This window comes from Melospiza georgiana, chromosome 1 (genome assembly GCF_028018845.1).
Source record: "Melospiza georgiana isolate bMelGeo1 chromosome 1, bMelGeo1.pri, whole genome shotgun sequence".
In the NCBI taxonomy this organism is placed as follows: Eukaryota; Metazoa; Chordata; class Aves; order Passeriformes; family Passerellidae; genus Melospiza; species Melospiza georgiana.
The window spans coordinates 52105196-52120531 of NC_080430.1; the positions used below are offsets into that span (position 1 = coordinate 52105196).

At 41.1% G+C, this 15336-nt stretch overlaps 2 protein-coding genes across 4 annotated transcripts in view; one reads left to right on the forward strand and one right to left on the reverse strand.

Annotated features, from left to right (window-relative positions):
• TPK1 (thiamin pyrophosphokinase 1) overlaps nt 1-10341 on the forward strand; it is a 302576-nt gene extending 292235 nt beyond the window's left edge. For both annotated transcript variants that reach the window (XM_058028031.1, XM_058028038.1), the window contains one exon: nt 10061-10341. In XM_058028031.1, the coding sequence (XP_057884014.1) occupies nt 10061-10179 (119 nt within the window). In that variant the 3' untranslated portion in view covers nt 10180-10341. The remainder of the gene's footprint in view (nt 1-10060) is intronic.
• Nucleotides 10342-11660: 1319 nt separating this feature from the next.
• SEC61G (SEC61 translocon subunit gamma) lies at nt 11661-14563 on the reverse strand. 2 transcript variants are annotated; one of them, XM_058028058.1, is made up of 4 exons: nt 14484-14563; nt 13649-13748; nt 12601-12703; nt 11661-11766 (listed from the first exon to the last, which is right to left on the reverse strand). In XM_058028058.1, exons 2-4 carry the CDS (start codon nt 13740-13742, stop codon nt 11757-11759), a joined length of 207 nt encoding a protein of 68 aa, XP_057884041.1. In that variant the 5' UTR covers nt 13743-13748; nt 14484-14563; the 3' UTR covers nt 11661-11756. The 2 variants fall into 2 exon arrangements, with proteins under 2 accessions (XP_057884041.1, XP_057884032.1); XM_058028049.1 differs by lacking the exon at nt 14484-14563 and having other exon boundaries at nt 13649-13770.
• Nucleotides 14564-15336: the final 773 nt, after the last annotated feature.

A 15336-nucleotide genomic window follows, 5' to 3' on the forward strand; every position in this document is an offset into this window, starting at 1 on the left:
TTTATTTTTTGGAGGACGTGGAGAGCCATCTAATCCAATTGAGTGCCTCTGAACTATAAATAGTGTAGCTTGCAGTCTCCTGTCAAATCTCATGTTCTGTCTCAAGGGTTGCAACACATAAATGGTGCTGGACTCCAGGGAGCAAGTTTGGAGGAGCTGCAGTTCCATGAATGTCAACAAATGTAAGTTTAAGATGCTAGTTTGAAGATAAATGGAATAGAATTAATAAGCAGCAGTAATGGCTTTGTAATTGAAATCATATACACATTAGAGGTACATAGGGTGTTAGTAATCATATTAATTATTTGTTAACAGAAAGACAAAGTAATAAAATGAAAAATCAAAAAGCTTAGTTGTTCACATGCAACAGGAAGGGGGACATTTTGTAACAGAAATAATTGCTTTTGCTTCATCCTCAGGGTGATGCTATCTGTGTTGAATTGTTTTTTCTCAAGAAAGCAGAGCAATCTAAAATTCTAAGTATAGAATATACTTAGAATTATACATAGATATATACTTAGAATATACTATACAGCAATAGTAGGGGTGAAAATAACCACATTTTAGAAACCTCATACAGCATCCCTCCCCAACACTGAAAGGAAGCGCTGCTGCTAGGAAGGGTAAAGATTAATGGAATTACTTTTCTATCAGAAGCATAATACTCTTTATTAGTTAGTTATGTGTGCCTAGAATAGATCAGCTGTCAGGGAGAGCAAGTAGATGAACATGTACCTTGTGAGCTGTCAGGAGCACATCAGTGTGGGTTTTTTAAATAATAATTACCCTCTTCCAGAGAAATATTTTAGACAGAAGCACAGCTGCTTTATTAAGGGTGCCTTTTGTGCATAAGGATGAATATTCCAGTTTGTTCTCTTCATTTTTTGTGTAAATATAATACCATATTTACATAAAACTCTGCTAGGAAATGGTGCCATTCGCTGTTAAAGCTTGCATAATAAAATTGTTTGTCAGGGATTTAATTTGGTTGAAGTTTGTTATTTGTGCTAGCAGCTCAGAGGGTCTGCAGCTTGCTTTCAAGCCTGGCAATGCCCTTGCCCCTAGCAAGCCATAATGCAAAGAGCTGTCCTGGGATTCAGCGTGGCAGGGCATGGATCTTTTCTTGCACCTTGACCATTGCTCAGAGGTGAAGGCAGCTGTTTGCTTCCCTGTGGTCAGCAGAGCTCTTTGAGCACCAGATGCACCATTCTGGCGCAGTTCAATATTCTCTCTGGTCTGGCGGCTTGGCTGACGTCTTGGAGCAAATAACTCTTGCTGGTCAATAGGGTGTGGGTCTCCTGGGGGCCACCCAGGAGTCTGAATGGAGCAGCTGGGAACGAGGTCAGTTCTGCTGGGAGCTGGACTTGGCAGGGGCAGGGTTTAAATATGCAAGGGACCCCTCTGTGGTGGAGTGACCCTGGCTGGATGCCAGGTGCCACTAAAGCCTTTCTATTAATCCCATCCAAAAATGGAGAGGGGAGAGAAACTATAGTGAAAGCTTCATTTATAAGGACCAGGAGATAACACTCACTGATTACTGTCATGGGTAAAACAGGCTGAACTTGGGGATATTAATTCAGTTTATTACTAAAAAAATCAGAGCAGGATATTGAGAAATAAATTGCAAAAAACACTGTTTCCTCCTCACCCCTCCCTCCTGCTCAGGCTCTACCTCATCCTCTCTAGCAGCACAGGGAGACAGGGAATGGTGGTTATGGTTGGTTCATCACAAGTTGTTTCTGCCACTGCTGAGGTGGAGGAGTTCTTTTCCTGCTCCAGTGTGGAGTCCTTCCCACAGAGACAGTCCTCTGCTAATTTCTCCAGGAGTCCATCCCACGGGCTACAATTCTTCACAAACTGCCCTAGCCGGGGTTCCTGTCACAGGCTGCAGTCCTTCAAGGACATGCTGCTCCAGAGCATGTCCTTGGGCATGGGTGCCCCAGAGGGTCACAAGCCTTACCAGGAAACCTGCTCCAGCATGGGCTCCCCTCTCCATGGGTCCACAGATCCCTGCCAGGAGCCTGTTCCTGCTTGGGCTTACCCCAGGTTCACAGCCTGTTTGGATCATCTACCTGCTCCAGCCTGGGACTCATCCCCAGGCTGCAGATGGATCTCTGTATATCCATGGTCCTCCCTGGGCTGCAGGGACACAGCTGCCTCACCATGGTCTGCACTATAGCCTGCACAGGAATCTCAGATATGGCACCTGAAGTACCTCCTGCCTCTCATTCTTCACTGACCTTGTTGTCTGTGAAGTTGTTCCTCTCACACATTCTCGTTCCTCTCTGGCCACAATTATATCTGTGTGCAATAACATTTTTTTAACCTATCTCAAATCTGTTATTACAGAGGTGTTACCATAATTTCTGGTGCTCAGCCTTGGCCAGCAGTGCATCTGTTCTGGAGCTGGCTGGGGTTGGCCCTGTTGGACATGGAGGAAGCTTCCAGCACCTTCTCACAGAGAAGTCACCCCTATAGCCTCCTGCTACCAAAATCTGGCCATGCAAACACAATACACCCTCCCAGAGTTCAGAAGGTCTACTTTGATCTTTGCCATTGCAACTTTGCATGCGGGAGTTAAGGACTGAGACTTTACAGAGCTTTGTCAAATCATATTTAATTTAATTTTGGCACTGAAGCCCAGTGATGGAGCAATGTGTGCAGTAGAACAGGACTCGGGATATGGTGCTGAGCTAGTGCTGGCAGCAGCAACAAGAAGACAGCCTGCTTAGATTTGTTTTTCAGGGCTGGCTAGGAACTGGCTTTAGATCAATTCCCTTAGGAAAATCATATCCCCATCACAGAAAGCAGAGAAGTGCTAAATTCTTGGGAGACTTGCTGTTGGGGACTCGTCCTACACAGTGGTAGGCGATATAAGCAGTTGGCCAAGACTGTTGTGAAATATTTATGGCATTGCTGCTGTTCTCCTCCATGGAGTGATTGAATGAGATCCCCATTTCACCCAACATGTATAGGTATTTACTGAGCAAATATCCATATACCAATATTTCACCTACAGGCCGAGTTTGATTGATACAGAAATAATCATTGTGTCTGTACATTTTTGCAAATGATGAGAAAAATGGTATGCATACAGAAGCTGAAAAACTTGTATTATGAATGTGTTTTAAAATCCTCTTTTACTGCTTCTTCTTGCAAATATAGTAATCGAAATGTGACAGGATTTTGTAGGAGTCCAAAGAATAGAAAGGAAAAATAATTAACATTGTGTTCTCTTCATAACTAATATCACACTTTAAAACCTGTTGAAGGATTATAGGGGTTTGTGAAAGAGTGTTGTTTGTTTTTTTTTTAGTTGTATATGAAGTGCTGGAAAATTACTGTAGCTAGAGGTGACTTGTTGATCTTGGTCAGTCCTGGATCTGGTTGTGCTGAAACACTTTTCTGGTGCTATGTTGTTCAAAGCCTGAGTACATGGATGTAGTCACCTAGACCTGAGATTTGGGTGAGGAAGATTCACTGTCCTTCCTCTTCCCATCTCTCCTCCCTGTTTCCAACAGCCCAGTCATGAGGAATGTAGGGGGAATTTCACTCCTTCTGCAGCACTGTCTGTGGTCAATTGCTAGGATGATTTGGATATCTTTCTCTAACAAATTCAGTAGATTTCACTGCTACATGCATCATATCAACTTGACAGTGTAACAGCTTTCAAAATAGCAAGTATTTTTAGGTTCTTTGCTGTCATGTCAAACCAGAGCTTCAGACCTAAATGCTGTGACAGAACACCATTGTTTTGAGCTAATCTCAGGTTTCAGTGTTGCACCAGATTGCCATCCTCAGCTTTGTGTGACTAAGTAATGCCTCTAAAGATGACAATGTAATAGGATGATGTGTGCTATGAGGTGTCTTATGGACAAGTTAGCAGTAAGACAATTCATTAGCTGATGCATCTCAGTGTTACTCTTGCCCTTTTTCTCATGAGAATAGTGTTCTTTATCTCACAACATGAAGTAGAGACAGACCAAAATAGCAACAAGTTATTTTGTCTAGCTTATATGCAAAATCTCTACAGCAGCGACTGTCAAACTGAAGCTACATTTTATTTCTGCAGCTGTTTCTTCAGTGCTCTAACACTATTATTAATAGTACCTGTCACCTGTACAGCACCTCAGAGTTGTTAGCAGTTTGAGAAACATACAAACTTAGTGGAAAGCATCAAAAATTAAGTAAACACCCTACTTCTTACTGGCTAGACTCAATTCTAAAAATTACTTTGTAGCCTGGCTTTGCCTTTAGCTTAGTGAAACAGCTATTTCTCTGACTTACTTCATGGTTTTGCTAGATCACTCCTGTTACAATTTTATCATAACATCTAGACTAGAAAGGCACTACTGAAAACAGTACGTAGAGTTTCCTTGTTTAATTTTCCAGGCCCCTTTAATTAAGTTAAGATGCTAATGTGATTTTGAACAAACACAGAAGCACATCTTGCTGGTAGTGCTAAAATCCTGCTAATAGCTGTAGAAACTCCATACAGTTAATGATTCTTGTTGATCTTGGTGAAGCAGTAGTAGCAGCAGAGACCTTAGTGTAGAAAGCAGTTTTTCTTAGCATCATTTTTATCAGCTAATCATTTTAAATTGCCACCAAGCGGGTGATGTGACAGGAAGACTTTGAGCTATTCTTGCAGTACTGCCATTATTACAAAGCTGGAAAAAAATACGTGGAGGAAAAAAAAAAGTGTGCTGAAAATAAATTTGAAAACTTCTGACATTCATTTGCATTTCTGAAGGCTCTCTCAACATGAGTGGTTTCTATCCAGGGTAGAACACACAGTTCTGTTATTATATTTTTTTCTCTTTTTAAATGAAATTGTGAAGCTTTGACAGCCCTTAAACTTTTGTTGTAGCCTCCTAAAATCCCTCCAGTGTGAGGCCAGGCAGCCTGTGCTGCAGAGCCCTGGCCAAGAGTTTTTGCCAGCACCTAAACTGGTGGAAAAGCCACCTGGCCCTGCCTGCTGGCCCCCCTCCCTCCCACATCCTCTCAACCCTTTCCTAAGTCTGCTTGTATGAATGCATTGAGATTATAAAACCATTGTTCTGTGCCACAGAACCAGGCACCCAAAGCTATAATGGTTATAAAAAATGCCCAATGCAGTTTCTGCTTATTCCAAACTCCCCTTGGCCCTGAGGGAATCTGACTAGCAGGGTAGTCAGCCCCTCCCAGCAGACTCAGCAAGCCTTTGTGGTACTTCTGTTGTATCACTATTGAAAATAGTTCATGTTTTATTGTAAATTACTGTTATTTGCAACTTCTAGTTTTGCAGTTCCCACTGCACAGAGATCAAGCACCCAATTTTTCCTTTGTATCCATCAGTGTAAATCAAGATTAACTCCAGTGAAGTCAGCCTAACCACAAGTGTAAACCTAGGAGGAATGGAAGGAAGATCAGCCTACAATCTACTTGGGATTTTTATTTGTAAATAGCAAAATTAATGATGCTGTTCTGCAGACACAGGGTGACCTGCAAAGTACTAGCTCATGCATTACTAATGTATCTCCATTTAAATGCAGATTTTTGCTCCTAACAGAACTTCAGGGAAATCCTCTCCAGATAAACTGTAATAGGATACCAAATGGTGATTCAATATTTCACTTTAGCTTGTGTTTCAGCTTATTGATCTTAATTTTCTATAATTTTGATGCAGCATTTGCCTAGGGAGAAGAGTATTACATTCACTATAATACGGCTTTTAATTAATAATTAATACTTTTAATATTCCCCACATTCATGTCAGCAGTGGCAATCTGCTTGTATTCCTTCCCTTGTTTCTATTTTCAGTGGTGAAAACCAGCAAGGTGTGACTTTACATATTTCAGGAAGTAATTGAGACACAGTTGAGGAAAGGCAGCATAGCATAAGTATCACAGTGTCCATGTGGGACATGCTTCACATGATAGTCTTTGGTCCTGAGCCATTTGTGGTGACAATAGTGAGACCCTGACACAATTTGGTTTTGCCATATATGACAAGTTTAGGAAGAAGTTTTTCTCTGAACAAATTTAGGATTAAGTTTTTCTCTAAACGTGTCTCCCTCAAGCACTACTTAAGTGCAGCTTCTAAGATGTAAATGAAATCTTGGTTGGTTTGTTTGGTTTTTTTTTAGATAGATAAATTCTCTTTTCTGCACTGAACTTTAAGTGTCCTAAATAGTACAATGGAACATAGAAATTATAAGTCTACTAGATTATGAATAGATTCATTAAGAGGAATTACCTGATGTTGAGAGTATTTTTGCAGCACTTGACATGATGACCTCCAATCTAGTTATAACTAGGCCACACTATTTCTCAGTTTCCAGGCTGAAAGCCAGCAGCACAAGGATTACAAGCAAGGCTTACTGTACCAGCCACTCAAAAATAACTGACTTTCAGTACCAGCCACTCAAAAATAACTCCCTACTGTGGTAGAAGGATAACTAGGATGAGATTTTAAAATAAATTTTTAGGTTTTGGTTTTTGATTATTTCTGTAATTTAATTACCTATAGGGTGCATTCTGCTACCATTTCCAAATGTTGTTCTGGCATCCATAAGATTAATGAATTTTCAAAATTTTACCTCTGAGATTAACATTTTTCATATAGCATCCTAGGATTTGTATACTTTTTTTAATCATCAGAGTAAGAGCAATAAAATAGTGCCAGTCTTGTGGTTACTGAGATCTCTTCTGTCATGTAATTTGGTCAGCAAAACAGGTGTCTAAGAAGTAGTGATCTTTGTGATTATGCTCCTTTGGGAAGCTCGCCTATATGCCCTCAGTTTTCTTCTCTTAAATTGTGTCCAACATTCTCAAACCCTGGCAGATTGAAACACCATCTAAACAAAACAAAAACTGTTAGAGAAACATTCCTCCATCAAAGTCAGTCCTCTCCATGCCCATGTTTAGGTCTGAATAAGTGATGTGCTGCAATCCATCAGGCAGAAATTTCTTACTGGTAAGAACACGAGACACACCAAAAAAAAACTGTCTCATGGTAGATTTTGTTGGGTGAGGAGTTTGGGGGTGTGGGTGGATATTGGTGTGTTTTTTTCCCTCCCCTTCCATAAAAAGGCAGGAAAACCCTTTGCTTCTAGTATTGGAAGAAGTCCTTGCTGACTTGGTAAATGGAGAGTAATGATAAAATGGTATAGCTACAGTGGAGAAGCTGGGTATTTTTCTCAGCAACAATCCATTATCAGTAAACTCAATTTGATCGGAACTAAAGCACTCAACAAAACTTCTAATGGTGAGGGGTATTTCTCTTAATCACTTATGGGTTTATCCAAATCAAGGCTTTAAAGTGACTACTATTGGTCAAAAAGAAAGCTTTCAATGATCCAAAATAAGATTTCTTTTAATTAGAAAATTATAGAATTTCCAGAGGTTTTGAGTTTTGGATATTTTTTTAATTGCAGTGTGGAATCCTTTATTAAAATTTGATTTGCTACCCAATTATAGCAAAACTATTTACTAAATAGTAGAAAATAAAAAGGTGCTTTTCTTCAGAATCTGTATCTTGAAAAGTAATCTCAATAGTGAAAATGTGTGTTGTAATAGGTTGGGGTTTTTTTTCCCCAAGACATAAGTTCTTGGTAGGACTTAACAAAATTAAAATTCACTTTTAAAAAAAAGGAATGGATTGGGTGTGAACTGATAAAACTTACCACTTCTTTGACCTTGTAAACTTCCATCAGAATGCATGAAACAGCAGGAAGTTTGCCTAGCAGCAGTAGGTTTGCACATCCTCTTATTTCCTTTACCAGCTCAAACCTAGGTTTTTTATATTAATTACTGTTCATTTATGGAATGGAAAACATACATTTTTAATTATGTTAGTTGAAATGTTGGCTAGTGTGAAACCAAGTGCTTGGAATTGGTCCATTTGAGCCACGTGAATCAGCAGTACTGTTTAACAGTTTTTGCATTCTTTTTCATTTCACTATTTCACACTATGATCCTCACCCAGCATAAAACATGATAAAGATAAAAGGCTCCATCTAGTGGGCTAGAATTTTCTATTGAAAGGGAAAAAAAAGGCTCTCATTTTCACTTGATTTTATGCACTAAGAAATACAGCTTTAGATTTTGTTTCATTAAGCTGCCATGTTGTTGTTAATTCTTGCCTTCTGCAGAGCCATTATTTTATATGCAAAGCTGTGAAACATTGAGTATTATTCTGAGTCTTAAGCAAGAAGCAATAAATGATACTAAACGAGTGGGTTTATACAGTAGTTCATCAAAAAAGTTCTTCCTCCCCACCCCCTTCAAGTTTCAATATATAGTAACCAAAAGAAGGTAATTTGTGTGTCAGCAAATGTTTTAAAGTATTTAAGCTTCTTTCCTACTTAAAACTCACTGGAAACACTCATAGCTTGACCACAGCACTTAACAGAGTATTTTGGGAATATTTTTACTCAGGGAACTCTACCCATGTTACCTCAGCACTAAATGACTTGTTTATCTGCAATTTGGGAAATTTGTGTTTTCCGGCAAGACACAGCCCCTGTGGCCTCTGCTGTCTTCCAAAGGCAAACACCAAAACTCATCCATCCTGGCATCTGTCTAGGAGCCTGCCTGGTACTGGTGTGTGTCCAAAAGCATCCTGACAGAATCTAGCTCCTTTATTTTAGGTACACAATTGATATAGTACAGTAGTGCTGGGGTTTTTTTCTTTTCTCCTTGCTGGATTTCTGCACTGCATAGCAGTTATGCTCCCAGCCCCTGAACTTGAAATGGCAGGATTCTTCCATTTGCAGTAGTGAAACTTGGGTGTTACTCTCGCGCCAACAAATTCAGCTAGCAGCTGAAACCTCCTCTTCAGTTCACTTCAACCTAGTAACAAGTGTAGGAGCAGGAATAAGTAGAGCAAGCACAGATTTGGCAGAAGAGACACTGAAATACATAGCCTGGCTTTTGTCTGAACATCCTTCCTTTTAAAGCAATAGAGCCTGGCAAGATCAGTTCCCCCTGTGCAGCTTCCAGCAAGGGCCAGACAGTGCATGCATTGTAGTAATGCACTACACCCAGGTTTACTACAGCCAGCATTCATACCCAGCACTGGAAAATGTATCTCTTGTGCAAATCACAAAATAGAGCTTAATAAGTTGTTTTGCACTCCTTTTGACCAAAGGGAGAACTTCCTTTGCATTAGGTCACTTAATAGCAAATCCAGAGGATTTTTACTTTGGTAGCAATGCACAATTTGGCAATTCTGATAGGTCACACAGACTTGCTGATCTTCCAGAACAATCCTCCCCAGCTGCAGCTGTCATTGTATCCTCCATGGAAGTGTTTTTCTGAGCTGCCAGTGGGAAAGAGCTGTCATTTGGCTTGTTTTACAAGCCTAATCAGAGGATAGTATTAGAGTTCTTACTCTGAACCTTCCTATGAGCAAGGACTACCACAGAACTGAGTAGTTCTAGAGTGCCTTTAAGGAAGCTGATATGTTTGCAACATGCAAACAACGCCATCTCAAAAGGGAAGAAATGAAAAGCAGAACTTTAACTGCACGGTTTGCTATTTATTATTTCTAATGTACACAAACACCTACCTCACATCCAATAGAAGTAAAGATTCAAGTCCCTTAATTCGAAGTTGCTAAATATCACTTTTCACTGCTGGCCTTTGTTTAGAACTGTTCATGTTTTAAAAGATTATAGGCTAGTTGCTGAGCTAAAGCAAATCCCAAGTTTGGAACTACAGTAAGATTCTCTTTGTTTTACATTAAATACCTTTTCTAGCACTAGTATTTGAACTGATTCTGATGAAATACAAATTTCCAGATGTGAAACTCTGATGATTATCCACTGATGATTATCCACACTGCTTTTGTAATAACCTGCTGTAAATTCAAACTGTTAATTTGGGGATTAATTTATTGCCTCTTCAGGTCATTGAAAAATCTCATACAAGCCTTTTAACTAGGTAATGTTTATCCAGTTTGAATTTATTCAGCTACTTTTTTGTTCTTTGTGGGAGCAGTGGTCTTTCAAATCAAATGCACTGAGGTCTTTTTATTGTTGTAGAGAACCACTCAGTCTCTTCCTTTCTTTTCACAGCTAACCAGGTGCTGAAGTTTGGAACACTCGTCAGTACTTCCAACACCTATGACGACTCCGGGATTGTGACCATCGAGACGGACAAACCTCTGCTGTGGACAATGGCTATCAAGAGCTAAGATCAGCTACAGCTGCCTTTTCTGATCTGACACGACTCAAATTACTACAAAATTTCACTGAATTAAGACAGGAAAGCTGCTGCATGATGGAAGCAGGCACTGATTTTCTGTATTGAATGAAAAAGAAGTCTGAAATAAAAGTCACTTGAGATTGAATCAAAATTACTTGCTGTAATAGAGTACTTCATTCTGGTAAATCTACTTAATCAGAAGATGCATGAGCAGCCACTCACTACAACCACAAAGCAAAATGAATATAAAGAAACTGCTGCTGCTTATCTGGTTAGTGCAGGCTACTTTTACAAAATTTTTATTCCAATACTAAACTATTTTTCCTGTCCTGCCAAAAAGAAATACAGTATCCAGTTGCACACAGTATAACTGTATCACAAGGTGATAGCACTAAGAATAACTAATCTCGTTTTTCTGTCCTGGTTTGTAACATATGTAGGTGCTGGTGAAGATTTCTCAAGAATAATAATTGAACTTTTCTACTTAGGAAGCAAATTAGTGTACTGAAGAAGCTTCAGTTTTGCTGTAATACCAGTATCAGATGTCCCAGTATTAAGTGCTTTAAGTCTGTAGCAGAAGTACCCTTGTGCCTTCTGCAAATACCAAATGCTTACAGTAAGATTTTTGAAGTGAATGAAATGTCTTAATCTCAATCTGAGGAGGAAAAGCATTGCATCTACCAGAGTTTTTGCAGGCTTAGTTCTTAAAATCAAAATATGCAATAACATAAAATAATAGAAACTTCCAGGTCAACATGCAGGGGGCCAATATAATTCTATGTACAGAACAGGATCCAAAATGGGTATATATCCTATCCAACAGTGTGAGCAAGTTGTGGATTTGCTGAAGGACTGCTTAGTGTCTCCGACAACTAAATTATCCTCAAATGCTGTATCTCAGTAATCAATTATGTTTGGGTTTTTTAATTATGCCATCAGAATAAGGACTGGCAATGCAATTTCTTTGTTTGACATGAGGTTTTTTTCCTGTCAAGTACATACTATAACCTAGCATGACTCCCAAATGCAGAAAGGAATTAGTGATAATTATGGTTATTCCAGAAATTGACAGGAATTCCCATACACTCTTACACCACTTGAAAGAATAGAGAAAGGCTGTTTTCTTGCAGTCTGCTTTTGCTAGAACAATGCTGTTCCAAAGCTTAATTTACTGCTTTGTAAACATCTCCTGGAGAGAGGTCATACAGCTGTCCCCCATGGAAGCTTTCACTATTTGATTGGAGAAAACCTTAGGCAACCTCATCAGAATGCAACACTGACCCAGCATCAAGCAGGACATTGGACTAGAGATCTTCCAAGCCTCCTTCCCACCTGAATGATTCTACCGTGGTTAAAAGAAGTAACAAAACAAGTAAAGCACACAACTACTATTACAGAAAAAAAAAAAAAGCAAGCCTGCAGACAGGTATGATCACATACACTTTAAAAAAGTAAAAGACGACAAGAACGTTTGAAAACGCAAACTGAGCTTGTTTAATATCAAACAAATTAAAGCTGTGAAATCACTGCAGCAGGTGTCACAACTGTCTTCTTCATGATGAATATTCAGCCACCTCTGTTGAGAGAACAAAGTAATCGGTTTCAACTAATGAACTGTGATCAAGTGATCCCACCTAAAATCTTACTTTATCCTCCCACCACGGCCCTGTTAGGACAAGCATTACAGCTTATTTCCCATTTTCAAACACTCCTTGCCTAGATGACCACTCTTACAGGTATAAGGGAGTCACATATTATGGACACAGAATGGTCTTTAACCTCTTCCAGTGCTGGAGAGGGGATCACATTAGCTCTGGAGAATATGGTACTGTTAGTATGTCACTACCATGGGGCCAGTCAACCTGAAGTTCAAATTCTTCATGATGTAATATTCATTCCAAAAGGCATTTTACAGGATGCAGTTAGACATAAAACAATGTTTCAAACATATCTAACAGTCTGTAAATTAAACAAGGCCAACCTTTTTCTGTGCCCTGTCATCCTACAGCATACCCTCTCCGTTTTCTTTACCTTACCATCCATCCATTTACTCTGGATACCCAGACTATGAACTGGAAACAGTAAGAGCATTTAAGATCTAAATAGGATAATTGTTCTGTGGGCAAACATACAGTGAGGAACTGGAGATCAAAATATCTAACATTCAGTTTTGAAGCAGCATACTCAGAGAAAACCTTGAGAACTATGGTTCTAATACTTTGCAGCATGCTGAATTAAGATAAAGTTCATTAACATTGCTCATAAAGTCCTTTAAATCAAGTAATACTTGTCATATTACACTAAATGCACAGACACTAAACCAACATGGGTTTTACAGGGCTCACTGATGTCCTCTGTTTAAAACTGAACAGGTAAAAATGTAGTGAAACTGAAGGCCATATTCACTTACACAATTATATTGTTGATTGGGATATGGATCAATTTGACAAAGAAACCAATAAATCCCATTATTGCAAAGCCTATTGCTGTTGCCATAGCAATCTTCTGGAACTCTGCAAAATAACAAGAAAAAAAAATTTGTTAGGATGTCTCATGTATGGCATACATATGTGCACTGCAGAGACCAAAGGAGAGATCTCTCTTTACAGAACTACGTTAATAATGAAACACTTCAAAGTCTGCACAGTTGCTGAGAATCAAACCCACTTTTTTAGAAAACAGGTGAGATTTTCAATGAGAAGATGCAGATTTCCACAAAGAATGGCTGATCACAAAAAATAACCACAATGACAATGCATAGAACATTTATCCATCACATTTCCTTTACATCCCTACAAGCCCTGAAAATAATCTTTAACACAGCATCAAAAATAGAAAATCTGTATTTATGCCTGTCACAGGAGGACAGCACTCTAAGACTCCACAAAAATCGAATACTTGGGATATTTTCAATTACTTTAGGACAGCAACGATGAAGTTGACAAAGAAGGTCAACAGCCCCTCAGAAACCTGCCAGTCTGACAAGGAATGAAGTTCCTTATGGATCTCAATAGCAAACTTAAGTCCCAGACCTGTTCACTCTGAGCATGTGAATAAAGCACCGTAACTTGCAGAGGACCAGCTGCATTCTGGTTTTAGTTATAGCTTCTCCCCAGGGCCTCTCTAGTCCAAAACCTCCTCTTCCCTAATCCCAGTGACAAAATTGTTCCTGTCCCAATCAGGAAATGACTGGCAACTGTGGAGCACTGAATTTCAGCTACTTAACCTCACTCCTAAAGTGAATTTTAGTACCACTCACACACCTACATATGTGTGTTTATTATACCCAGACCCTTAAACACATTCACATTTAGACAACTACAGCTCAGGTTTAAATCTCATACTGGCAGCTGAGAAACATCCACAGCAAACAAATCAACAGAAGTGACACATGGAAAGACATGTGCTAAGACACAAGACAAAATAAGGACTGTAATCTGGTTTATTGTGTGCTTTACCTTTCCTGTCAGGCTTGGTGCATCTCTTAACAAGTCGTATGGAATCTTTCACAAACTGACGGCTAGGTTCCACAAATTGCATTACCTGATCCATGATTGCCTGCAAAGACACACACATTTAGCATTGATGGCTCCACATACATACTGAAAACCAGATTTTTTTAATTGCATTAGTAGCAGTTACCTACAAAGTTTGTTAAAGGCTTAAGATAACCTAAAGTGTCACATTCCAACCTAAGATACTTCCACTTTGCAGGAAATGAAGACACTGTTTCACTAAATAAACACGAGGGCCTATTTCTGACCGCAAAAGAAAAAAAATATGGAAAACCGTGCCTTTCAGCCCAGAAGAGGAAAACAGCCCCATCACAGTTGGGCTTTCAGCTCACGCCCTACACCGTGTTTCTGAGAACACCACCAAAGGCGTAAATAGACAAAAGTCGCTGGTCTGAGGGGACACCCACGCCAAAAGCTGCTGGGGGCTGGTGAGCACGGACAGAGAGCGCTGTGCCCGAGCCTTATCCTCAGAACAGGCGTGTGCCGGCATTGCCCCCGCACGCAGGACACCACCGGCGGGATCTGCTCCCACTAATCCATACGGACGCCCTGGTAGGAGCTGGCAGAGCCTGGCAGAAGGCTCCCGGTGTGATGCCGGCCCCTCTCGCGTCCCAGCGAGCCCCTTCCCCCTCGCTGCGGCCGAGATCCCCCTGCCTGCCGCAGTCCCGACAATCTCCCATCCCTGGCCCCATCCCAATGCCCGCTGCCCAGCCCCGATCCCCGTCTCCCAGGGCCGGGGAGCACCCGGGGGACCCCCAGGCCCCCGAGCCGCCCTCACCGCGGGCCGAGGGACACGTCGCACTGAGCGGCGGAGCGCGTGACGTCACGGCGGCGGGCGGGGCGGGGTTTGGGTGGAAATGGAAGGGGTTTGGGGGCGGGGTTTCGCTCGGGTTTTTTTCCTCCTTTCCGGTTTCCGGGGCCTGGCGCTCCTCCTGCCTCGCCGGCGGGGCGGGCACAGCCGTGAGGGCCGGTCCGCCCCCGCAGTGCCTCTGCGGCTTCTGGCAGCGCGTCTGCTTCCCGTGCCCTTGGAGCCTCGGGATCCCGAGGTGTCCTAGCGGGAAATTAACGGGAAAGGTGCCACTATTTTCCCAGGGACAAGGATGAGAGGACGTGTTCTCAAGCTGTGCCACGGGAGGTTTAGGTTGGACATTAGGAAGAATTTCCTCATAGAAAGGGTGATTAGATGCGCAGGGAACTGGTGGAGTCGCTGTCCCTGGAGGTCTTTCATTAAGGACTGGACGTGGCACTCCGTGCCATGGGATAGTGTCAAGGTGGTGTTAGGGCATAGGTTGGACTCCGTGATCTCAGAGGTCTTTTCCAACCTAATTGATTCTCTGGATAAGCCTGTAACGAATGCTTTTCGGTGAAAAGATGGCTAAAAAATACTCCCCAAAAAAACCCCCCACAACCAACCAAAAACCCCCCCAGCATAAAACTTGATTTTCAGGAATGCTGGAGCCATTGTGAACTAAGGGGGTTCATCACCTTTGAAAACACGGGATTTTTCTTGTGTAGAGAAGTGTGCAGTGCCCAGAGGTGGGAAAGCTCCATACATTTCAGCTCCACGGGTGTACCGTAGGACAAAAATTCCTTGCATGAGGGGGAAAAGACGCTGTCGCTGCCTGAAGGGA

What these genes read in the sequence shown, in the direction of transcription:
- SEC61G (XM_058028049.1), bottom strand. Translation starts at nt 13,766, where the DNA reads ATGTGTGTGTCTTTGCAGGCAATCATGGATCAGGTAATGCAATTTGTG. An exon ending in CACCAAGCCTGACAGGAAAG is followed by an intron (nt 12,704 to 13,648) that starts GTAAAGCACACA and finishes GTTATTTTGCAG; the next exon opens with AGTTCCAGAAGATTGCTATG.